At 42.8% G+C, this 26,285-nt stretch overlaps 2 protein-coding genes across 6 annotated transcripts in view; one reads left to right on the top strand and one right to left on the bottom strand.

Moving 5' to 3' along the window:
• Positions 1 to 765: 765 nt before the first annotated feature.
• ARL11 (ADP ribosylation factor like GTPase 11) lies at positions 766 to 23,276 on the bottom strand. Its single transcript, XM_030310211.1, has 4 exons — positions 23,272 to 23,276; positions 19,268 to 19,272; positions 2,302 to 2,383; positions 766 to 1,483 (listed from the first exon to the last, which is right to left on the bottom strand). Exon 4 carries the CDS (start codon positions 1,463 to 1,465, stop codon positions 917 to 919), a length of 549 nt encoding a protein of 182 aa, XP_030166071.1. The 5' UTR covers positions 1,466 to 1,483; positions 2,302 to 2,383; positions 19,268 to 19,272; positions 23,272 to 23,276; the 3' UTR covers positions 766 to 916.
• A 2,721-nt stretch (positions 23,277 to 25,997) lies between these two features.
• RCBTB1 (RCC1 and BTB domain containing protein 1) overlaps positions 25,998 to 26,285 on the top strand; it is a 56,413-nt gene continuing 56,125 nt past the window's right edge. For 4 of the 5 annotated variants that reach the window (XR_003967730.1, XR_003967729.1, XM_030310319.1 and 1 more), the window contains exon 1: positions 26,000 to 26,099. The gene's annotated coding sequence lies outside the window, so the exon portion shown is untranslated. Of the gene's footprint in view, positions 26,100 to 26,285 lie in introns of all 5 variants that reach the window. The other variant, XM_030310337.1, reaches the window with a different exon arrangement.

The raw sequence follows: 26,285 nt of genomic DNA on the forward strand, positions 1-26,285 counted from the left end.
TCTCTCTGCCCCTCCTCTGCCCTCTCTCTCTCTCTCTCTCTTTCTCAAAATAAATAAACTTAAAAAAAAAAAAAAGGTAGAGAAGAATTAATGAGCATCAGAGAAAAGGATAAATTTTGGAAGGTCTTAACTCCAGCCTCTTGCCCAGGGCTCAGTGCCCCTGTGAACTTCTAAACCCAAGACTCTGTGGGGGCAGAGTCGCCTACTCAATTCTGCTGGTCCTGGCTGCTGGCACTCAGAGTGATCTCAGCATATACCCAGAGGCTCCCAGGGAAAAATCACTCATAAGATTGTGACCATGTCCAGAAGATATTCTAATCTGATTTTGAAACCTCGTTCCCTCTGTGAATTTAGATCTTAATTACCATGCAACCATTCATTGTTCTATTATTACAATTGCTCGGTTCACCCTTGGTCATGAGTTATTAAATGAAGTGTGTGGAGGCATTTTTTGCCCCTTAGGGTATTATTATTCAAAGAAGAGTTGATTTTCTTATTTTTTCTTTGTAATTAAAAAAAATTTTTTAACGTTTATTTTTGAGACGAGTATGAGCAGGGGAGGGGCAGAGAGAGGGAGAAACAGAATCTGAAGCAGGGTCTGGGCTCTGAGCTGTCAGCACGGAGCCTGACTTGGGGCTTGAACCCACAAACCATGAGATCATGACCTGAGCTGAAGTTGGACGCTCAACCAACTGAGCCACCCAGGTGCCCCATAGTTGATTTTCAACATAAACACTAGTGACAACAAGCTTCAAGAGGAAAATATCCTGTCCAAGCACAGAAGGACTTCTCGTCTGTTAAACTGAGCTTAGGATTCTTAAGGCCCAGCTGATTCTTTCAGGTCGTATCAGCAAAGATATGCTGCTGTGCCCAGATCGCGGCTTCCTGCTCTCCCCACTCCCTGCCCCGCCTGTGCTCACGTAGACACGCAGTGGCTGCGGGATTTCAGGAGGCTCCTCAGGCTCTGTAGGGCCTCTGGCAGCCCAGCGCCAGTGAGGGCACTGCAGGCCCGAAGCTCCCAGCTGCGGTCCTGGAACCTCTCCAGGCCCAGCCTCTCTCGGATCTCCAGCAGCGGCAGGGCATCTGGCGCCTCCTGCTTGTTGGCCAGCACCAAGAAAGGGACGCTGGCCATGTGTGGGTCGTCCAGGACTTCCATGAGCTCAGCCACTGCCTCGGGTAAGCGGGCTTCATCGGTGCTATCCAGCACATACACGAGGACATCCGTGCCTTCCAGGTGGTCCTTCCAGCTGGCCCGGAGCTGGGTCTGCCCCCCCACATCCCAGAGAGTCAGAGACACGTGCCCCGGTGCTTCCAGAGGCTCCACGTTGAAACCAACAGTGGGCAGGGTCTCCACCATCTGGTGGCCCTTCAGTTTGTACAGGAGCGTGGTCTTGCCTGCTGAGTCGAGGCCTATCATCACCACCTGGGCCTCTGCCTTGTCATCTCGGGAATTCACAGAACCCATGGTGGCCACTGCTAACCCCTAGGGGAGAAAGGCCAGGTGCGCACATAAGCCATTCTTTTCTGAGGGAACACACATGCATCCAGGCAAATGGAAGAAGAGGCTTACTCCAAAAGTAGGAAGTGTTTATACAAGGTCAGGTTTCAAACACAGGCCTGGGCTCTGAAAGGGCCAGGAAGTAAGGGCATATGAGTCACCATGAGCTGACCTATCTCGGGAAGGTGGGGAGGGAGCTGAGTCAGAGAAGAGGGTAGGGCCCCCTGGAAGACTCTGAATGCGGGCTCACTTTCCTCGGTAGTTAAAGCAAAGAGGCAAAAGGAAGTTCTAGTTAGACATAACCTAGTTCAATAGAAATGACCAAAAGATGGCTTCAGCTCTTGCTCGTCTGTGGCTTCCAGGCTCTATTTTCCTCCTGTAAGCCTAAACCCTGAAACGGAAGCTAGCTTGAGTTCAGTGCACGCAGTGAAGAGTCCAATCGGCTCATATAAGCTTCTGCCTCTGGAACTCTCCTCAGGACCAGCACCGTGCCCGGTAAACAGTGGCTATTTATAAATACTGTCGCCTGGGGACAAATTTACAAGTTGGGGCAAAGTGGTTTCCTCCATTGCCTCATCAAGGTAAATTACCTCTAGAGCACGACTCACGTTCCTCAAGAATCCGTTTCTAAAACCAAGACCTGTTCCCGACTTAGGGGAAACCTGGCTGGGACAGGGGAAGGGACATCTGTCCCCCAGGGGTATATTCGGGCTGCCCCTTCAGGAAAATAAGACAGGTTCTGTTCCTTCCTTATGCCGGGGTGGGGGGTGGAGGGTGGGGGGTACGAGGAAAATGAAAGTTACCTCTGTTACTAGACTGTGGCTGAAAAAGCTCCTCCTCTGTGGCCGTCTGCCCGCATCCAGCTGCAGCTGCTCTGTCCTCGTCCTGTTGTGTCCCAAGAGTGAGATGTGAAGGAAATGCAGTGACCGTTGCTGGTTCTCCTTTCCCACTTCCTTTCCCAGGTGGTCGGGGGCGGGGCAGGCTCATCAGCCCCTCCCTTAGTCCCTCCTGGACTCCCCTGGCGGTCCTGCTGGGGACGCGCCACAGAGATGTCCCCAGTTCTTCAGCTCTTGATAGAGCAAAGTCTAACACCAACCCCATTTCTTAGCTCAGAACACATGCCTTGATGTTTTTTTCTGGAGCCTGGAGGGTTTTTTTTGTTTTGTTTTGTTTTGTTTGTTTGTTTGTTTGTTTTTTACCATTTATTTATTTTTGAGAGAGAGAGAGAGAGACAGAGCACGAGTGCGGGAGGGGCAGAGAGAGAGGGAGACACAGAATCCAAAGCAGGCTCCAGGCTCTGAACTGTCAGCACAGAGCCCCATGAGGGGCTGGAACTCGAGAACAGCCAGATCATGAACTGAGCGGAAGTCAGAGACTTAACCGACTGAGCCACCCAGGCGCCCCTGGAAAACATAATTTTTAAAACATTGGCCAATCAGAAGCCATTGATTCTTTCTGTAACTCTCTAATTTGCATCTGCAGTTGCAGTGCTCTGGCTCTTGTAACAGGTAGCATTTGCGCTTTCTGCCTTCCCACGCGTTTCATTAAAAAGTCAAGAAGCAAATTAGGGGCTATGACTCTCCCATTTTACAAATAAAGAACAAGGCTCAGAGTAAATGATTTACTTGAGATCTTGCTGGGATTTATTCATCTCTTCCTCTTTCATGGTGCCTGCTACCCACTGAGAAAGTGCTTTGCAAAGAGCAAACATCCTGTTGTAATTGTAGGGTATTTTAACAGGAGGAAGTGGTTAGGAAAAGTCAGAAACACGGAGTGTATTATGTACACCACTGTGTTATTTGTTATCGACATGACTGTTGCTTAGTTCTTTGGGGTGCCTGTGGCTGTAAGCTATAGTCACTTTGCAGCCAGCCTGGGCAAGTGGAAATTTATAGCCAAGGATCAGGGTGGGGGTCAGCAGATAGAAAATTACTAAGAGGTTCTGGGGAGATTCTGGTTAAGCTGACCTAACAGGATTCTTGCTGAAGTCATGCCACGTGACCAGACATCACCTGGGCGGGGCATGAGGAACCCGATCAGATATTGAGGGGATTAGATATTGAGGGCAGGGCATTCTGGTGAACACTTAGGAGGGTTGTTGCTAAAACTGGATTTTACAAGGAAATGTACAGATGGGCCGGGAAGAAGTTTCAGAAGCCTGACTAAAGTTTGGTCAAGCAAAGAATGTTTGTCGTTATGCCAAAGCAGGCTCAAAGCATTAAAGACCTGTGTGAAAGAATGCTTGTTTGTCTTATGGTGGAGGGCGATTAGATCAAGCTGAGACTTAGTCCTGTCCAGCTGATGAATCCTTGGGGAACCTGCCAGGATTTGATTTGCAGGAGGATTGGAATGGGCAGATGATAAGGACACAGGGGCTAAGGTTAAGGTGTGCCTGGGGCTTGGGAGCAAAGGGAGGAACATTGCCTTCACTCTGACCCCAGTTCCTTCTGTGTGGTCCTGGGGGGGGGAGGAGAGGTGGACAGAAGCTGAAGAAGCCATTGATTTGCGAAGAAAGGTTGGACTAGGTACTGTTAGGTTTCCTTCAGCTCAAATATCTTATGGATACAATGGAATTTTTTTTAAGTTTATTTATTTATTTTGAGAGAGAGAACAAGCTGGGGGGGGGGGCGGGTTGTGGGCAGAGGACCCAAAGCAGCTCTGTGCTACAGTAGAGAGCCCGATGTGGGCTTGAATTCACAAACTGAGATCATGACCTGAACCGAAGTCGGTCACTTAACTGACTGAGCCACCTAGGCGCCCCAGTATAATGGAATTTTTATTGAGTAGCTATAAGCAAAGCTCTGTATAGTCTATCACATGAGTGAAAAAAACAAAAACAAAAAACTTTTCAAAGTGCAACTGCATGCCATATGAATGGGAGAAATCAGCATCACTCTTATATATGAAGACTAGGGCACCATATATCAGAATTAGATATAGGATACATTGCAGACTCTTAAACTGTCTTTATTTTGCATTTTGAGTTGTACTTAGAATTATTATCACTTTTAGTGGCCTGTGAGTGTTTTACATTTACAGCACAACTTATCTCCCCTTTCTGCCATTCCTAGTTTCCATTTTATTGGTGACACCGTCTCTTTATAACCAAATGAGGAACCTGGCAAAGTTGGAGGGAATTTCTGTGCCTCTCTCTCTGCTCTGTCTCCCTCCCAACAGAAACAGTATCTTGACAGTCAATCTCTCTCTCTCTCTAAAAACAAAACAAAACAAAACAAAACAAAAAAATAGGAAAAGGAAATAGCAGTGGGTGATCTACTTTCTGAAATAGTGAGTGCGAGAAAGATCTAAAGGATGTGGGGAGCCTGGGTGGCTCAGTTGGTTAAGCATCTGACATCAGTCATGATCTCGTGGCTTGTGGGTTTGAGCTCTGCATCGAGCGCTGTGCTAACGGTGTGGAGCCTGCTTGGGATTCTCTCTCTTCCTCTCTCTCTGACCCTCTCCCTCTCATGCTCTCTCTCTCAAAATAAATAAACTTAAAAAAAAAAAAAGTCTAAAGGGTGTTAGACTTGCACTGAAGCAGCTTCAACTTCTGCTTCTATGTATTTGCAGGAAATTTCCTGACACTAAAAGGGAAAACAAAACAAAACAGTGGCCAGGGACTGTCTCTTGAAAATGTGCAGGAAGGACAATGTGGAGGCCAAGACAAAAGTGTGATGTGCTCCAGCCGCGCCTCAGAACAGGAGCTGATGACAGGGAGCTGTTGCTTTTTATCTTCCAAGGTTGTTTCAATATGCAAAGTTGGTCTTCAGTAGCAGCTGCTATTCAATCAGCCACATTTCCTGAACTGGATAGTGTATTTTTAGTTGGCAGGGGGGGAAAAAAAAAAACTTGATTAGAAAGGAGGTTGGAAGGTTGCTTAGTAGCTAGAAACTCAAATCAGCACTTAAGACTTCTTAACATTTCCTCTATGAGTTACTGTCACTCTGGGCAGCAACGAGCAGTGGTTACTTCACTTCTTTTCATAAAAAAAAAAAATCACATAAATAATGATGAATATATTGTTTTTTCTTTGAGTGTCGAACAATATAAATGCCTACAGGACAAAATTCTTTTTTTTTTTTTTTTAATTTTTTTTTTTCAACATTTATTTATTTTTGGGACAGAGAGAGACAGAGCATGAACGGGGGAGGGACAGAGAGAGAGGGAGACACAGAATCAGAAACAGGCTCCAGGCTCTGAGCCATCAGCCCAGAGCCCGACGCAGGGCTCGAACTCACGGACCGCGAGATCGTGACCTGGCTGAAGTCGGACGCTTAACCGACTGCGCCACCCAGGCGCCCCACTACAGGACAAAATTCTTAAGTTCACTCTTTACATCACTACTCCCCTCCTCTGAGGTAATCAGGATTAGTAGTTTGATGCATATTTTTGCTACTATCTTTCTATATATGTACTTACATATTTTGGAGCACATGCATATGTTTTACTGTTTATTTTTTATTTATTTTTGTTTTTAATTTTATTTAAATCCAAGTTAGTTAATATATAGTGAAATAATGATTTCAGGAGTAGAAACTAGCAATTCATCACTTACATATAACACCCAGTGCTCATCCCAACAAATGTCCTCCTGAATGCCCATCACCCATCTAGCCCAACCCCCTCACCCAACACCCCACCAGCAACCCTCAGTTTGTTCTCTGTATTTGAGAGTCTCTTATGGTTTGCCTCCCTCTCTGTTTTTATCTTATTTTATCTTATTCCCTTCCCCTATACTGTTTATTTTTTGTTTAGGTCTTTTTAAATGTAATTGTGATATCTGTAACTTCTTTATTACATTGAACAATAATACATTTATGAGATTTTTCCATGTTAGTGTATATACTAACTCATATACACTTATATTTTTGTTATTATTTTTTAAAGGATTTATTAAATGATGAGAAGGCCACAGGAAAATACAAAAGGCATAATACTAAAATATTCACAGATGAAATTACGTGATTCTGAGATTTGTTTATAAAGCATCTGGTAATGGAGAAGAAGTAGCTTGGGATATAATATAACAAGACTGGCCATGAATTGATAGTTGTTGAAGCCAGGTAGACAGGGTATATTATATTAGTCTCCTTATCTTGCATGCCTTTAAAATTTTCCATAGCAAAATCTAAGAAGCATATGTAAGAGGCATAAACTATTCCAGTTTACCAAATCTTTGATTCTGCCACAGCTCACAGGCCTACAGGGCTCCTAGCACTTGTCACACTCCATATTTTTGGCCTTCTCCAGAATCTGCTGTTACCCCTGGAGGTGTGGGTCACTCCTACTTTACCCTTACGACACTTTGTATATATACAAACACACACCACACAGTCGCACTCACACACATACTCCCACATTAAAGGAATTATCTTACTAAATTGAGAGCTTAAAAAATAGTTATCACCGATTGAGCCTCTAATCTGCATCATATACATTGTCTGTTTGTTTAGTTACTCCTCCCAACAGCTGAATGGTAAGACTATTTCTGTCCCCTTTTATAGATATGGAAACTGAGGCTAAAAATATTAAATAACTTGCCTAGTCTTTTCTTTTTTATTCTCATTTAATTTTATATCATTGTGTCAACTATGTTCATATAAATATGTGTAAAAAGGGATCAGTACAGACACTGAGAAGCAAGCACAAATCTTACCGAACAGGAACATTGCCATTATTAGATGGCAGGAGATAAACTGAAGGTAGTCTCTGGGTCATAGTCTGCATTTTGCTTCCTTGAGTTCTATAAGAGCCCCTTCTGGGCAGTTAGTGTGTTAGTGTACAAGGCCATGACGGAGTCTTAGGAAGCATAGGGCTTACCATAGTTGAGGCCACAGGCAGGCCTTTCTGGTGGGATAGTGGGAAGATAGTCAGGAGGAGTGGACTGTGCTGTATAGTCTATGCCAAAGCCCACTGTCAGCTGTCAGGAATGAGCAACTCAGAATACTTCTTGGGGTAAAGGAGTATCAGCTGGTCCTGGCTGTAGGGTATGGAGAGGAGGGGACTCTTGATTTCTCATTAGCATAAGATCAAGGCCTGCCAAATACAGGTGAGAATCAGACCCAGGCTTGCCTGGGAATTTTTTCTTCCAGGTGAAGAGAATATAACAACTGCAGATAGTTTGGTGATAAGTCTTTATTGTGTCTGTCTCTTAAGAATTAGTTGTTCTCCACGACATCCTATGCACATCTTCTTTGAGATTCCCTTGACCTCTGGGATCCTCTTCTTTTCTTTTCTTTTCTTTTTTTTTTAAGTTTATTTATTTATTTTGACAGAGAGAGGGAGTGAGAGAGCCAGCATGTGCATGTGCAAAGGGATGGGCAGAGAGGGAGGGAGAGAGAGTATCCCAGCCTGATGCAGGGCTCCAACTCACAAACAATGAGATCATGACCTGAGCTGATGTCAGATGCTTAACCAACGGAGCAACCCGGGAGCCCCAGATCCTCCTTTTATATCCCAGATTTTCCCCTTTCTTGGTTCACTTGGTTGTCTTGGTGGAGCACACATTCAGTAGCCTCTTGGATCCATGGGAGGTAAGTTTTTACACCTTGAATCTCTGAAAATGTCTTTTTTTTTTTAATGTTTATTTTTGAGAGAGAGAGAGACACACACACCGAGCATGAGCAGGGAGGGGCAGAGAGAGAGGGAGACACAGAATCCGAAGCAGTCTCCAGGCTCCGAGCTGTCAGCACAGAGGCTGATGCAGGGCTAAAACACAAGAGCTGTGACATCATGACCTGAGCCAAAGTCGGACACTTAACCGACTGACCTACCCAGGGGCCCCTGAAAATGTCATTTTTTAACTCTAACAATTTATTAATAGTTTATCTGATATGGGATTCTAGGATGGAAATCATTTCCTTTTAGAACTTTGAAGGCATTGCTTCTGTGTGCTGTGGCTTCCTTTGCTGCTGTTGAGAATCTAAAACCAGACTGACTCTTGATCCTTCATTTGTGATTTTTTTCTCTTTGGAAGATTATAAAATCTTAACTTTGTTCCAGGAATTCTGAAATTTCGTAATCATGTATCTTGGACTGAGTCTATTTTCGTCCATTATATTGGAAACTTAGTGGGCCCTTTCCTCTGCCTCTTCCTGCTAGAAGTAAATTACTTTCAATTTTGGGATATCTTGAATTTTCTCCTCCACTTTTTATGTTCCTTCTTTTTGGAACTCCTATTATTTGGTTGCTGAACTTTGAGTTATTCTCTAATTAAAAAAAAAAAAAATCTTTTTCTGGGGCACCTGACTGGCTCAGTCAGGGGAGCATGCAACTCCTGATCTTGGGGTTGTAAGTTTGAGCCCCACATTCGGTGTAGAGATTACTTAAAAAAATAAAATCTTTGAGGTGCCTGGGTGGCTCAGTCAGTTAAGTGCCTGACTCTTGATTTTGGCTCAGGTCAGAATCTCACAGTTTGTGAGTTCGAGCCCCACAACGGGCTCTGCTCCTGACGGGGAGGAGCCTACTTGGAATTCTCTCTCTCCCTCTCTCACTGCCCCTCCCCAGCTCTCTCTCTCTCAAAATAAATAAATAAACATTTAAAAATTTAAAAAAATAAAATCTTTAAACATATATTTTTTTATTTCCCTTCTTACACCTTTCCCATGTTTACTCCCTTTTCTGGGAGATTTCTTCAACATTATCTTTCAATCCTTCCATTATATTTTCATTTCATCGATTATATCTCTCCCCCCCCCCCCGCCCCCAAGGGCTCTTTTTTTGTTCTCTGAATTTTTAAAAGCAGGATGATTAAAGTATCTCTCTGAGGTTCCATGGAACCAAGTAGAATAATGATAGAAGACCCTGAAGTGGAGGATGTATGGTAACAACCAGAAGGTTCTTGTTCCATTTTCTGAGTTAGTCAAATCTGCCTTCTTCAAGGTAATGGGCAGTCTGTTTCCCAGCGTGGAGCTCGCCAGCCTGCCTGCTTCTACCTGGCTCCTGTTTGCCACCTTGGGATAGAATGCTATTTCGTCAGTGTGTGCAATGATTCCACTGGGGACAGATGAAGGAGCATAGAACATTCACCAACATAGATCATGTGGTGGGCTACAAGTCTCAATAATTATAAAAGAATTGAAATCACACTGAATATATTCCTCTGTGTGACCACAGTGGAATTAAAGTAGTAATAAATACTGGAAAGATATCTGGAAAACCCCCAAATTTGGGAGGAAATTAATCTGCTTCTAAATAGTCCAAAAGGGGGCGCCTGGGTGGCGCAGTCGGTTAAGCGTCCGACTTCAGCCAGGTCACGATCTCGCGGTCTGTGAGTTCGAGCCCCGCGTCAGGCTCTGGGCTGATGGCTCAGAGCCTGGAGCCTGTTTCCGATTCTGTGTCTCCCTCTCTCTCTGCCCCTCCCCTGTTCATGCTCTGTCTCTCTCTGTCCCAAAAATAAATAAACGTTGAAAAAAAAAATTTAAAAAAAAAAAAAAAAAACTGGGGCGCCTGGGTGGCGCAGTCGGTTAAGCGTCCGACTTCAGCCAGGTCACGATCTGCGGTCCGTGAGTTTGAGCCCCGCGTCGGGCTCTGGGCTGATGGCTCAGAGCCTGGAGCCTGTTTCCGGTTCTGTGTCTCCCTCTCTCTCTGCCCCTCCCCCATTCATGCTCTGTCTCTCTCTCTCTGTCCCAAAAATAAATAAACGTTGAAAAAAAAAATTTAAATAGTCCAAAAGTCAAAGGAGAAATTGCAACGGAAATTATAAAATATTTTGAGCTGAATAAAAAGGAAAATATGACATGTAAAAATTTGTGAGTTACAGCAAAAGCACTGGGAAATTTAGACACTTAAATGCTTATATAATAAAAGAAGAAAGATGTAAAATCAATTATCTAAGTGACAGAAAAAAAAAAAAGCAAACTAAATACAAAATAAGCAGAAGAAATAAAGTAATCAAAATGAGAATGAAAAGCAACTAAATAGAAAAAAATAGAGAAAATGAACACAGTCAAAAGTTGGTTCTTTGAAAAGATTAATAAGATCAATAAACTACTGATAAAGTTGATTAAGAAGAAAAGAAAATCATGAAGAATAAAAAAGGTACATCACTGTCAATTTTAGATAAAACAAAACAAAACAAAACAAAAAACCTGAGAAGGAAGATATTATGGATAGTCTTATGCCAAGAGAACCAATAACAGATGAAGTGATTAAATACTATTTATTGAAAAAGCTATTTTTTGTTCTGGGCCAGCTTGAAATATCATCTTTATTGTACACTAATTTATATGTTGGCATGCAGGTGTGGGTTTGGATGCTTTTACCATCTATATCACATTCTACTACTATATTTGCTCTAAAAGCTAGTATTACAGTCAACCAGTGGGAAGTTGTATCAGCTTTTCTGACCCAGCCTCAGAAGTCACAAGGGGCCATTTCTGCTGCATTTGATTGGTTACAAGCAAATGATAAGTCCACTTGGAATCCAGGAGAGGATACATAGACTCCATCTCTCAGTGGGAGGAGTACCAAAGACTTTGTGGCTATTAAAAAAAAAAAAGTACATGCTGTCTTTAGTGATAATGCTTCTAATGTTTTTGTTAAGTGTAACAATATTATACAATATAACAATAGAATAAATAATATTTCTACAGGTTTTGGACAAATATCCTTTCTAAATTTGAGGACCTTTCAGATTAGGTCATGGAGAAATAGAATCAGCAGTTGTCATTTGTTTTTCTCATAGACAAGTAGTATAATTCGTGGAGAATAAGTTTAGTGTTGTTTGTTTGTTTTTGAAGTATAACTGACACACAATGTTATATTAGTTTCGGGTACACAACAGTGATTTGACAATACTGTACATGACTCATTGTTCACTGTAATTAGTATAGTCCCCATCTGTCACCATACAACATTATTACCATATTATTGATTGTATTCTCTATGCTGTACTTTTCGTCTCAATGACCTAATTTATTTTACAACTGGAAGTTTGTACCTCTTCATCCTCTTTATTTTACCCACCACGTCATCCATCTCCACTCTGGCAACTACCTACCAGTTTGTCCTCTGTATTTAAGAGTCTGTTTTTTGTTTGTTCATTTGTTTTTGTTTTTTAAGATTCTACATATGAGTGAAATCACATGGTATTTGTCTTTCTCTGTCTGACGTATTTCACTTAGCCAAATATTCTCTAGATCCATCCAGGCTGTCTTAAACAGCAAGATCTCATTTTCTTTTATGGCTGAGTAGTATTCATGAAGAATTGTATTTAAGGGTAAATTTATATTGCCAGATTTGTGAAATCTGGCTACACAGATGAAATTTACTACACAATACAAACTACTATTTAGATTCTAAACTTTGGGCATTAAATCTTCGGAATATTTTACGACGTAAGTGGGACAGTATTCTTTATGAATTGTAATTTGACTGATAGTACTTGGCAATATCCAGCACATACCTCAAAGAGATTCAGAGAAAAAGAATGTTTTTTTTAAATGTGAAGATTTTCTTATGTAAACTATACATTCATTTTTCACGCACAGGAGCATGAATAGGGAACATAGATAATGGTGGACTAAATAACACATTTAATTTCTCTGAAGCTTCAAATCCCACTATAGAATCCTGCTGAGCTAGATTAAATTAGACCACATAGTGAGCTCTTTGAGCAAAGTTAAGTGGCCTCGTTCCTAAGCCCACATTTATCACTTCAGTTACAAGGAAGCGCTGATCCGGAGCATTTAGACCGAAGAGGAAAATGGACAAGAACCAGAATATATATATATGCCCCAATGTCTAAGCTGATTTAGACCATTTGCGGGAGAACTTTCTAGAATATGGAGTGGTACAGCCTCCCCTGGGTCAGTTTTACCTAGCTGCACAGGTAGTGATAAGGGGATTAGTGGCTACTCTAGAGGGAAGGCAGAGAACCCCTTCAAAGAATGGGTATTTACACAATCTAGGATTATTTGTATACTTTTGTCCTCTAAAAAGTACAGCCCACATGGTGTTCTTGAGCTTGGTATAGACCCATGCTTGGGAAAGATGTGGAGGCTGGGGAAAGTGAGGAGGTGAGGAGAAACCTGGAGTGTAAAGGAGCTTGGATTTCCATTGGCATCTCTTTTTTTCCCCAGAGAGATACTGGCACAGTCACAGGATTAAGTTAACGTTCCCATCTCAGTTAACCCATTAGGTGGGAATAATACATTTACACACCAATGTGTGAGCTTATCCTCGCAAACCTTCCATCCAAAAAAGGTGGGGGGTGGGGGAAAGAAAGAGAAAAGGATACTAAGGGTTTTCTAATGTACTCTCAAACGTTAAAAAAAACTTTTCTTCCTTTTAATTGCTTTTCCCAGTTATATGTGAAATGGGTATTTCAGTTTGCAGTGGTAGGAAAAGAATAATGGAACCAAAGAAAAGGAGAGACATTTTAAAACTGCATCAGCATATGGCCTGTCCCCAATCATTTGTAACAAGTGTTAGAAGAAGCAGAAATACCAGATTTCCATTTAGCCACCTGCTGGATCTATTGCCTTAAAAAAAATTTTTTTTTAATGTTTATTTATTTTTGAGACAATGCGAGAGACAGAGCATAAGTAGGGGAGGGGCAGAGAGAGAGGGAGACACAGAATCCCAAGCAGGCTCCAGGCTCTGAGCTGTCAGCACAGAGCCTGATGTGGGCCCGAACTCACGAACTGTGAGATCGTGACCTGAGCCAAAGTTGGCCGCTTAACCAACTGAGCCACTCAGGCACCCTGGACCTATTGCCTTTTAAACAATTTTAGAGATTATTCCTGTTTTGCCAAATGCAGGAAGAGGGCTGGGAAATATCTGCCTGGCATGTTAAGCTTACGTATTGTTAAAACTCTAGGAAATGTTGAACCTTATATAAATTCTGACTCTCCTTCATATGGCTGTTATATCCATATTTGAACAGGCATTATATATGGCATTGGCACGATTGGGAAATCTGCCTTCTAATATGCCTGAGATGGCTGGCTCACTGATTAACTTCTGAGTGCACTGAGCTAAACCCCACTAATTGCTGAGTTTGTTTCCTCGTTTGTGAAGCACTGAAGTGACCCTCTTGTGAATGTGGCTGGGCCACATTTTAAAAGTTTGCCCTCCCTGTAGCAGGTTTGGAAATACTGCAATAATTTTAGAATTGGATGAAGAAATGTATCTTGAAATAAAAAAATCCTATATAATTTGAGGGAGGTATGAATTTCCTATCAGGCAGGATCAAATCTAGGTTGGTGAGTAAATAAACTAGAAGCAAACAAAGTGAAAGGGAAGAAGACATTTAACAGACTACAGGTTTGGGCCCATGCCACACGGTGGCAGGCTTACTCTGTGTTGTGCTCCCTCTTCAGGGCCAAAAACATCAAAGGTGGAGAGAGGAGGGAGTAGAGACAAACTTCTGGGAAACAAATCTTAACGCTTGAATTTAACTACCTTAAACCACGCACTTCAGGAAGTTAATTTTATAAAGTATGACATGTTATTAGTTTGTCAAGACTATATGTTCATATTAAAATGTTTTAGGAGCACGTGGGTGGCTCAGTCGGTTGAATGTCCAGCTTCGGCTCATTCGGCTCAGGTCATGATCTCACGGTTTTTAGGTTGAAACCCCGCATGAGGCTTGGCTTGCTGCTGTCAGGGCAGAGCACCCTTGGGATCTTCTGTCCTCCTTCTCTCTGCCCCTCTCCCACTTGCATGTGTGTTCTCTCTCTCGCTCTCTCTCAAAAATAAATAAACATAGGGGCGCCTGGGTGGCGCAGTCGGTTAAACGTCCGACTTCAGCCAGGTCACGATCTCGCGGTCCGTGAGTTCGAGCCCCGCGTCAGGCTCTGGGCTGATGGCTCAGAGCCTGGAGCCTGTTTCCGGTTCTGTGTCTCCCTCTCTCTCTGCCCCTCCCCCGTTCATGCTCTGTCTCTCTCTGTCCCAAAAATAAATAAACGTTGAAAAAAAAAATTTTTAAATAAATAAACAAAAAAAAAATGTTTTTGGGGCACCTGGATGGCTCAGTCGGTTAAGCGTCCGACTTCGGCTCAGGTCATGATCTCACACCCTGCATCAGGCTCTGTGCTGACAGCTCGGAGCCTGGAGCCTGCTTCGGATTCTGTGTCTCCCTCTCTCTCTGCCCCTCCCCTGCTCATGCTCTGTCTCTGTCTCAAAAATAAATACATTTTTTTTAATTAAAAAAAAAATGTTCTTTACAGTGGATGTACCTGAGCAGCAATGATCTGACCTCCCATAGGACATTTTCCCTCTAGGTCTCAATTTTGTCATCACTACAATGATGGCTTAGGATTAAAGTTCTAAAATTGTCATACCTCTCTTATAACTAGAAGAAAGATATTCTTTTTCAGTAACAAGCATTTCAGTCATATTGCAGTGAAGTTGATAAGGAATATGGTTTTTTTATTTAGATTGCCTAGGTTTGAGTTTGATTCTGCCATTTTTTAACTGTGAGGTATTAGGTAAGCTACTTAACCAATAAAAAGTTTCAGTTTCCTCATCTGTAAAGTGTTACAAATTACAGTACATATCTCATGGGGTTGTTAGGATTAAATGGAAAAAGAATGTATGTGTGGCAGAGACTGGAACACTGTTCACCAAACCATTTCCTTTTCTTCCAGAGCAAACAGCTAAACCACATTTCCCCTCTTCACTTGGAGTTATCTGTGGCCATTTGACTGAATTTTAGCCAATGAATGAAATGTGAGAAGATATTCATAAACCTATTTGTAGGCTCAGCTCACAAAAATCTCCCATTGTGATCTTCCTTATTCTTTCCCCTTCTGCAGGTTTCTCATGGAAGCCATGTGTTAAAGATAGTGGGACCACAAAACAGAAGGAAACTTGGTCCCTGAATCATGTCTTGGAGGACAGCTTTGTGCCTGTTAAGAACTGTCCTTCTGGATTTTCCGTGAGTGAGAAATAAACTTCTATTTTGTTAAGCCACTGAGATTCTGGGGCTTATCTGTTATGGCAGCTAGCATTAACTAAAATAGCATGTAGGGCACTTAAATAAATGTTAGGTGTTATCAATATCATGACTCTAAATAAAAACCAAAAGCCTAAAATTCTGAGCTTCAAACACAGCACTGATATGGAGATTCCTTCTGCAGTATACAAAATCTGGCTTAAAAAACAAACCAAACAAACAAACAAACAAACTAGAGAAGGTCTAGGAAACAAAGTTGTGTATAGAGATAGTAAAAATCTAAGCTATTCGTGTATGTCATATGCAGAAAGTCATTACCAATATTTTGTATTTATATTTGCTACTTTTTTTGAAAAACTTAACAGAATATAAAGGAAAGAAACCAAATTAAAAGTTCAAGTTAGTACCATCATTGAAATAATATTTAAAATTTTTCTTCCTTGTGATAACATTAGTGTTGTGATTCAATGATTTCTCTCAGTATTTCACGTTATGCTCACCCTTTTTCTCTTAAAAAATGTCTTCTTTCTTGACTCCAACACTTTTTGATATTTTAGTTCTTTTATTTATTTTTTTAAGATTTTATTTTTTTATTATTTTTTAAAATCTTTATTTACTTTTGAGAGAGAGAGAGACAGAGTGCAAGCGGGGGAGGAACAGAGAGAGAGGCAGACACAGAATCTGAAGCAGGCTCCAGGCTCTGAGCTGTCAGCACAGAGCCCTATGTGGGGCTCAAACTCATGAACCGTGAGATCATGACTTGAGCAAAAGTCGGACGCTTAACCGACTGAGCCACCCAGGCGCCCCTAAGATTTTATTTTTAAGTCATCTCTACACCCAACCTGGGGCTCAAACTCACAACCCTGAGATCAAGTCACATGCTATACCAACTGGGTCAGACAGGCATTCCTTTAGTGCTTTTATTAATGCCTCTTCTCAGTTTTCTCTAATGAGATTCTTTTTTTTCTTTTTAATGTTTATTTATTTTTGACAGAGAGAGAGAGAGACATAGAATGAGTGGGGGAGGGGCAGAGAGAGAGGGAAACACAGAATCTGAAGCAGCCTCCAGGCTCTGAGCTGTCAGCACAGAGCCCGACGCTGGGCTCGAACTCACGGACTGTGAGATCATGACCTGAGCTGAAGTCGGACGTTTAACCAACTGAGCCACCCAGGCGCCCCTGAGATTCTACCTCTCTTAAAGCCAAGATCAAATTTCATGTATTCAGTCAAAGCCTTCCAGGATATCCTGGTTGGAAGGGCTCCTACCTGCACTGAATTGTAACATTTACACAATCCAAGGCTCTTCCCATTTGCTGTCTTCTGTGCTAGAGTTTATTTTCAGTTGGGTTTGTATAGCTTGTTTCTCCCTAATCAGATTGCAAGCTATTTGATGACAAGGACTGTGCTTTTTTGATTTTACATTGTCCTCAGAAAATAGTAGAGTCTGTGAAAACAGTTACTGATACTTGACTCACTGGTTTGAAAGCCCCAAGTTTATAAGATTTCCCCTAATGTTTTAACATCTCTCTTTCATGGAGTTTCATAAGAATAAAGAACAACAGCTCTCATACAGTTTTCTTCATAGATAAATAAAAATAGAGGCAGAGGTAGTATTTTATGGTCAGTGGTTTGGGTTAGTAGAAATTTACAAAGAATAAATTAGTGCCTCATTTTCTATATTGAAATGAGGACAATTTTATATGTATTACCAGTTAAGCTTATTTTGCTTTTTTCTGTCCTTCCTCCTAACTATTCACTTAAAAACTTTTTTAATGTTTATTTTTGAGAGAGAGAGAGAGAGAGAGACAGACAGACAGACAGACAGAGTGTGAGCAGGGGCGGGGGGCAGAGAGAGAGGGAGACACAGAATCTGAAACAGGCTCCAGGCTCTGAGCTGTCAGCACACAACCCGAAGTGGGGCTCGAACTCACAGACTGCGAGATCATGACCTGAGCTGAAGTTGGACGCTTAACCGACTGAGCCAACCAGGCGCCCCTAACTATTCACTTTTTAAATTTCTTTCTGTTTTGCACATTCGCTTAAGATGTTTACCTTAAAAATATTAAAAGTTCTAGCTTAAAAGTGTTTCACAGTGTATATTCAACATCATAAGGACTGTATAATGTTTTAACTCTGAATCTTGCCTCTCATTTTCAATTTGATCGCTAGTTTCATCCTGTTTTAACTTCTAAAAGTTGGCTATTTTCTATAGTCAGTGTTTCCTTGGAGTTACCAATGTTCTATTAATATCTTTGCTCATCATTGATTCTTTGAATGCTCCTTTAACTGGATGGAGAATTTTAGATTAACAGATATTTCCCTCCACCATTTTGAGGATACTGTTCCATTGTCCTCCAGCATCTACTGCTTGCGATAAGAAACCAGCTTTGTTTATATATCATTCTTTGTAGGTAGTGCAACTTTCAGGCTCATCCCAAACATTCATAGAAACTAGGGAAAGTTACGAATGAAGGCCCCATACAATATGTCTAAACATTTTAAGTTAAAAACTTATTAAATGAAGCTAACAACTTGTTAAATGAAATAAATTCTATCCTCCTATCTTGATAAACATACCTTTTTAAGGAACTGGATGACCAAGCCTTGAATTTAGGACTCTTAGAATCCTTCAGAGAGTACAGAGAGATCACAGTCTTGGTCCCACCTCACAGCTCACCCTCCATGTTTTCCAGTCTTGGCTTCATCCCACACTGCAAGGGGCTTCACACACTTACTTGTGGACACTCCAATTCCAAGCCCTACAGCCACTTCCCAAACACCCCATGGCCCTAAGTGTATGCAGTCTGTTTTTGGGGGTTGGACATAGGGAAGAGGCCCATGAAGGTCCTGAAAGTGGGTTGGAGCTGTATGGGCAGGAAATGCTAGGGTCTTGTGCCCCTGGAACATGGTTTGGAGGGAAAGGGCAAACTTTGGGTTATGTTTTCTTGACATTGCAATAACCTCCTTCATGGTTTCCTCCCATCCAACCTGTTCTCTACACTGTATCAGAGAGATTTTTTTTTTTAAATGTAAACCACAGCATTATATTATCTCCTAAAAAAATCCTTTAAAGGCTTCCTATTGCATTTGAAATAAAATCCTTTAAAAGGCTGCAAAGCTCTAAGTGGCACTTCAATGTGCCAAGCTCTTTGGGAAGAGCTTTCATCCAAGATGTTTCTCTTTCTGAAACGCATTTTCCTACCCGCTCCTCGCATGGCTGACTTCAGTCTATTGTATAGCTCCTGGCTTAAATGCCACCTCCTCTCCAGGTACAGCTTCCCTGTTATTTGCTATCACTGCATCTTGTTTATTTCCTTCAGAGTACAAATAACAAATGTAGTCACCTATTTGTCTCTCCACACTGTCATCTACACAAGGGAGAGTGTCACATATGAGTCAATTCTGAGATGGAGATTAGCACACGGGAAGTTATTAGGGAGTACTCTACTCAACCCCTGTTGAGCAAAAGAAAGTAGGATGGGCCATCAATCAGGCAGTGGATGCTGGCTTCCCAGAAAGGGGCCTGACTTTGGGCAAAGCAATTCTCTTTAGCTGAAGCCCTTCCTTAAGAGGGCTGACAGCTTTGGTCTGGATTGGGCGGTATAGCACCCAAATGGTCCATGTCTTGTGCAGATCTGCTTTCCTTACATGAGTTCTGGAAGTAGCTTCTTCAGAGCTCTGGCAGGTTTGTTCCCTGGGGGAAACTTGTAAAAGGAGGGTTAGTAAGGGGAACCACACGCTCTGCTGTCGCAGCTGGTATTAGGCTGCAACCAATACTCACCCTTTCTCTCTTCTGTGGTTCATAGTGGATGCTCTTCACTCTTGATTAGCACCTCTGAAGGCCTAGGTGACTCACCTAGTGGAGTGACAGATTCTTAAAACTGATGAGTTCCAGTTACTGTTTATCATGTCCTCCTCAGGCTGCACCTGCTACATCTGTCCGTTTGCCATCAAAATTGCACAAGTACTAAAAGATGTCCTAGTTGATTACCTGGATGCCAAACATATGCCTACCCGATTCCACTGTGTAATAGTAGTTCTACTGCCTCTTGATAATGAGAGTCAATTACCCCCATGAAGATCTTTTTCTTGCCTGCTGGTCCTTGCCATGAAGGGCTCAGAGTACTGGATGGTGGTATAGTTTAAAATTCATTGAAGACTCTTGTTGTGTTCCCTGGTAGAAATGTTTTGCCTTTGGGAACTAAGACCTTTAAAACTGTGGTTATATTTGTGAGGATGAAAAGCACAAATTCCCCAAGTGGGTCACTGGGATTGATGGTACACAGGAACACTCCTGCTTCCATACCTTTGACTCCACTCCCAGTTATTCTCCTATGAGGGATACAGCATCAAATAATGGTGATTGATTTAGAGCATGACTGCACCCTAGAAGGTAGCACTTTATCCTCACAGGGTGTCATCTCCAAGCTGGTACTTCAGCCAAGATTTCTGCCATGTGATAGGTCCAATGGATTCCATGGTCATATGCCCACTGCTACATTTCCTTTGCTATGTAGTGGGTTCCTTGGTCAGATGCAATGATATATGGGATGCCATAATGGTGGATCAAATAGAGTATAATCCCTTGGATAGTCACGTTGGCTGAGACTCAACAGACAGGTAAGGCAAACCCATAGAATATGTGTCTATTCATGTTAAAATGAATGACTACCTCATCCAGGGTGGAAGGAGTCCAACAGGGTCACCTTTTCACCAAGTGGCTGTTTGCTATCTTCAAGAGATAGTGCAGTATTGAGTCTCAGCAATAGTTCCTGTTACTGGCAGGTTGATCATTTGGCTACGGGATTAACCTTGGTGAGTGGAAGATCCTACTGGTGGGCCCAGTTACAGCCTTCCTCCTTATTACCGTGTTTTCTCTATTCATGAATCTATTGTGCCAGTACTGGGGTGGCTAATAGAAAAGCTGGCTGGTGCCAACTGGTTAAGTCATTCTACTTGGGTGTTTAATGCCTCTTCAATGGTAGATGCTCTCAGAACCTGTGGAGGAAAGGGACAGAAGCAAGACTGGGCAGAAAGAGAAAATGGGCTTCAGTAAGTACATCACAACCAGGCCCCAGCCAACCCTGTGGGAAGTTCGGAAGCTGGGATGATTCTTTAGAATTTTCCCTTGTTGAGGTGAGAGAGTCTGGTCTTCACAACCCCTCATTGACCAGTCATTTGTTGCAGGCTGCTCCTAAAAGGGGCATGACCTTGGGTAAGGTAGCATTTTTTAGTTAAGAAAATGACAAAAGAGGTTCATCAGTGCACAGCCTTCCCAGAAGCTGGGAGAGTAAGTCCTTCAGTCTTAAAGGAGACATAGACTGGCACAGCATAGACTCCACGAAAGAGACCATTACCATTACCTTTTTTTTTTTAAAGTATGCTCCACTCCCAGCATGCAGCTCAGTGCAAGGCTTGAACTCATGACCCTGAGATCAAGACCTGAGTTGAGACAAAGAGTCAGATGCTGAACTGACTGAGCCATCCAGGCACCCCGAGACTATTATTATTTTTTTCACCAGTATATATTCAAGCTTAATATAGTGTTTAGCACACAGTGGAAATTCAAAAGATCTTTTTGAATAAATAAATTACTGAAATGTCCTGCTTTCTTAATTTGGAGTAAAAAGGTCACATCTCACCCCACCCTCCAACATTTTACTATGAGAATTTCAAAATTTAAAGGAGAGTGCAAAAGGGACATCTGTGTGGCTCAGTTGGTTGAGCATACAACTCTTGATTTTGACTCAGGTCATGATCTCAGGGTTGTGGGATCAAGCCCTGTGAGGGGCATCGGGCATGCATAGCATGGAACCTGCTTAAGATTCTCTCTCTCTCCCTCTGCCCCTCCCCTGCCATGCTCTCCCCTCTTTCTCTCTAAAATAAATAAAAATAAAGAAATAAGGGGCGCCTGGGTGGCGCAGTCGGTTAAGCGTCCGACTTCAGCCAGGTCACGATCTCGCGGTCCGTGAGTTCGAGCCCCGCGTCAGGCTCTGGGCTGATGGCTCAGAGCCTGGAGCCTGTTTCCGATTCTGTGTCTCCCTCTCTTTCTGCCCCTCCTCCATTCATGCTCTGTCTCTCTCTGTCCCAAAAATAAATAAACGTTGAAAAAAAAAATTAAAAAAAAAAAAAGAAATAAAATAGAGTACAAAAAACATTTTCCAGATATAACATTTTGTCATATTTGCTCTCTTTTTTCATGGATAAGTACATGTATAGTATTTTTTGTTTGTTTTTGTTTTGTTTTGTTTTTGCTAAACCTCATAACACTCTGTCCTTAAATACTCTGGTATGTATCTCCTAACAATAAGGACATTCTCAATACTACTATGATCATATCTGAAAAAATAACATAAAAATTTTTTAAATCACTTAGTATCTAATATTGAGCCATATTAAATTTCTATGATTCTCCACCAAATATCTTCTATAGCTTTAAAAAAAATTTTCAACTATGATTCCACCCAAGGTTCATGCATTACATTTGAATGTCATTTTTCTTTACTATCTTTTAAACTGGGAACAGTCTCTCTCCCCTTTTCCCCCCAGAGACTTAACTTTTTGAAGAGACCAAGGCTAGGAGTGTTCTTGTCCCCCATTCTGGATTTGTCTCTTTCCTCATAGTGTCATTTTGTTTGTTCCAGGTAACATCACCTTCAATATTCTAAACCAATGAGAATATTCTTATGATCCTCCTCAGCACCCTGGTGTCATTCCAAGAAGTCACCGAGATACATTCTAATATCCAGAGGACCAATCCTGCTTCACAGTCAATCGCAGCCAAAATTCTAGCTCCCTAGAAGATGAAAGACCTCATAATTCCTACCAGAAGCTGGTGGCTTCCTAAACGAACCATGTTGCTCCTGGTGGTGTTGCCATTGCTAACAATAAAAGTGTATTTTATGCAGAAGGTGATCTTACGGAGGAGTGACATAGACACTCACGAGAGGTGCTGTGCTTGGAAGGGTCTCATGCTGGTCTAGGGAGCAGAGTGGGTTTATCTCTTTGTGCCATCTGTTCAGCGTAGCATCTGCCTGAATGCAGGGGAAGAAATCAATCAGCAGAGTACTTTACTACTTTACTTTAGTCAGGACCAAGATACTTGTTTGCTTATTTATGTGTTCTTGGGGTGATGGAAAAAAGGAATTAGAACAAAAATTATTTTCCAATTCTCCATTGCCACTTCTCTCAATCTTCCCTCCTCCTTGTTTATGCCATGTTTATTTATCCCAGCCACAAGAACAGAAATTATCTCCCAAGTAGGTGGCTCAATAATAATTGAGGTTGTAAAACTCATTGTGACTGATCATGTTTGCCTGTTTGGTTATCTAATTAAACTCAAGGTGGACTCTCTCTTTAGGTAGATTCTATATTTTATTACATATGTAAAATCCTAAGACACTTATGCAATCCTCAATTCTCAAAAATGATTATATTGTTTTTGCAGCTGTCAGAACAGATAGATGTCTGAGTATTACTATTACATAAACAGGTAAACAATCTTATAGAGTGATCTAAATGTTCCCGTTCTATGAGTTGGTGGTTCTCCGGGTTATTTCTCTCCATCTTGACCGGCTACAAGAAAAGAAAAGGGGGATGCAATCTGGGTGCTCCCATCTGTTTTTATTCTCTCAGAAGAACCAATATTCAAGTCTTTGAGGAAGTAACTGAAATCTCTTTTAATTTTGCTCGTCCAGTATCAAGAACGTTCCAGTGGCCTATGAAAAACAAATGTCTGCCTAAGGGGCCTTTGGACCTTTTCTTGGCAAAGAAAATCGTGTTAAGAGGTTGGACTCCATCAGGCGTTAGCTAGCCTAGCTGAAGGAAGTGGTTCTGAATTGGCTGACCCATACCTGGCCAAATTGAAACTCACAGAAGAGCACAGTGGAGGAAAAGGGAGCAAACAAAAGACAGTGTTCTCCTAATTTTCCATTTCCTGAGAGATTACTTTTAAAATGAAATTCCGAAGCCCCCAAGAGTGATTAGAATTGTTCTCCTGTGGCCCACATTCTTGACAGATACTTTTTACCAGCATAGTCATCTGTTAGCATGAACATGAAGAGGAGTCCTCCCTCTGCCCTGGAGGTAGAGCCCAGTTTCTTCCTTAAAGTAGCACTTGTAAATTGAGGTTTTTTGCCCAGTAGAAAAAGTTTAGGGTGCTCTAAAATAATCTTGTTTGGAACAAGTCATTTTGCTGTTTTTAGATAACAATTATAGAGAGCTTTTGAAACTGGAAAAAAAAAAAGTTAAAAGATCATCTAGCACTAGTCCACAGGCCAATTTTAGGTGAAGACCCTATGATTTGTCTGAGGGAAGGTTACTCAATCCAATGAATAATACTAATATACCAACATATGTGTCAGTCTTGCAAGTACCTCACTGTTAACCTAATTAGGTTTCCTCTGTCCCGGAGGTAAAAAGAGGTCACCAAGTCCAACCATATAGGGTTATTTGGAAATGCTTTTCCAAATAAATAATGCTGTTTCATGCCTCCCTGCCTTTGAAGGTACCGCTCTGTCTTCTGAAAGGTCTTTCCCTTCCTTCCATTGGTTACTTGTTCTCCAAATTCACTTTCCCAGGAAGTTTTTTCCTAACCTTCCTTTGTGCTCACTTGATACCCTGTATCATAATACTTTTCACCCTGTGCTGGAATAGTGAAAGAAACTACATATTCCTTGAGATCAGCAACCATGTCTTATCCAACCTTTCATCCTCCAAGATGTTCCAAGTATGGCATCTGGCACATGGTAAGCAATGAGTGCTCAGGAAATATTTGAGGACTCAAACCCAAAACCTCAATTTTTTTCTCAAACACATGTTTTCCAGAAGCCCTTTTGATCAGATTGTAGCCTAAAGAAACTGACTTTTTCCCCCCTTTAAACAGAGTAGGCTCAAAGAATTTTTAGTAAATTCAATGAACTGCTACAACCTTGGTTGAGCCACTTCACTCAGTGCATATTGAAGGCACTGTAGTAAGTCCAGATGTCTCATTTCAAAGACTTTACAATCTAGGGAAGAAGATAGCAATAGACAATTTACCTCTTATAGGAAATGTACAGTACATTTCTGGGCAGTCTGAGATTAGTTTATCAGAATCTGTAGTTGCCAGGAAATTAGGAAAGAAGTTACATCAGACACTGTCTGAATGAATTTCAATTGCTGGAGCTGTTGAATCAGGGAGGAAGATGAAGAGAAGGAAGACCAGAGTGGGTGGTATTTGACCAGGATTTTAAGAGATAAGCTTAGGAGACTGATGTGTACCTTGGGGGTATGGTTAAAGATAACCAGAGCCCCACAGTACTTAAAGCAGTAAAAGCAGATTTTATTCAGGAACTATTATTGCAATAGGAGAAAAGAGACCTCAGTCTAGAACTAGGCTTACTTGCACTGTTGCAATAGTCTCTGAATAACATCTAGTTTTAATGCTTTAAGTACTGTTTGACTCTGGTTTTCTGTAAGTGGGGAGAGGGTAGTGATTCAGGGCATTTCAGATAGAGGCAAAAGAATGAACGAATGCAAAGGTGAGAAAAACAACTTAGGGGAAAAGTTAGTAATCCAAAGAAAGCTGAGTAGTCAAGGAAAACAGGAAATCTCCAGAGCCAGAGCCTAGAGTACTGTTGAGTAAGTGCTGGAAGATGTGGAAAAGCAGCCTTCTAGTAGATTAACGGAGTTGTTTGGTGATACTTAGAAAATGTTTTTCTGTTTATTCAACAGAGCTCAAGTGGGAAAGCTTAAGTTTCAACAAGATTGCTTAGAAAGTTATGCCAAGACGTTTGGACTTTATTCTGTGGAGCGAACTGGAGTTTTCAAAGAGCCGTGCAATACCTAACCAAGAAGATTGTGGTCTCCATAGATGACAGGCTAGAGCAGCGTGAAGCTCTCCCGGCCTCAGTTTACTCATTTATAATAAGAAAAGGGTTGTGTCATTTGCTGTCTTAGGTCCTTTCCAATCCTGACAGCCTGCTTCCGAGGTATCTGTGCCTTCCTTTCATCATCTGGGCGCCGTGCCTCACTTTTCCTTCTGATCGTGGTCCAGCTGCCACCTTCCCTCCCCACCCTCAGGTCCTGCGCAGGTGTCCTTTGACCGGTCGGTCAGGGCGCGGGGGCGGGGAGGTCATCCCTGAAATATAAGGAGTATCTCCTCCGACGACCTTTGTCCCGGGTAGCACCATCAGGGTAGTGTCTAGAGGAAGTAGGGCGCGCTAAGGGGCAGGGAAAGGAGTTTCGCGTCGCTTTTCCGTCCTAGGTCCCTCGGTGTGGCTGGCCGGCCGCCCCCACGGCCAAGCCCTCGGGGTCCCTGAGACAAAAGCCTGTGAGTCTCGGCAGCCACCAAGCTCCACCACGACTCTCCGCAAAGCTTCGGGGCAGGACTAGGACAGCCAATCGGCTTCCAGCGAAGCCCCGGGCCGCCTGGCCTAGAGCCCCAAAATACTGACTCGCAGCCACCGCGGGGCGGGCGGATAAACCCCGAGTCCGCCCAGCGCGCGTGGCGTCGGCGTCACGTGAGGCGGCCCGGCCACGTGACCCGGCGGCCCGGCCCCTGGCGCCCTCTTACCCCACCCCCCTCACTCCGCTCCACCCCTTCGCCGGCCGTCCGCACCGCTGTTCTCTGGCGACTCTCCGCCGAGCTTCCGAGATCCCCGCGGCGCTCCCCGCGGCAGGGCCCGGCCGGACGGCGCGAAGCAGCAGCTGGCTGCCCAGGTAGCCGGTGGGGCGCGGGCCCGCGCTCGCGGGGGGCGCTTCCGCCCCTGCCCTTCTCCTTGCTCCCCCTTCCCCCGGGCCGGGCTGGCGTGCCCCGTTCTCCCACCTCCTCCCTCCCTCCGGCTGCGGGCCTGGGCTTCCCGGCCCCCGGTCCGCGGGGCGCTGCGACCCGGCGGGTGGCGGGGC

The sequence above is a fragment of the Lynx canadensis genome, chromosome A1 (genome assembly GCF_007474595.2).
Source record: "Lynx canadensis isolate LIC74 chromosome A1, mLynCan4.pri.v2, whole genome shotgun sequence".
Taxonomy (NCBI): Eukaryota; Metazoa; Chordata; class Mammalia; order Carnivora; family Felidae; genus Lynx; species Lynx canadensis.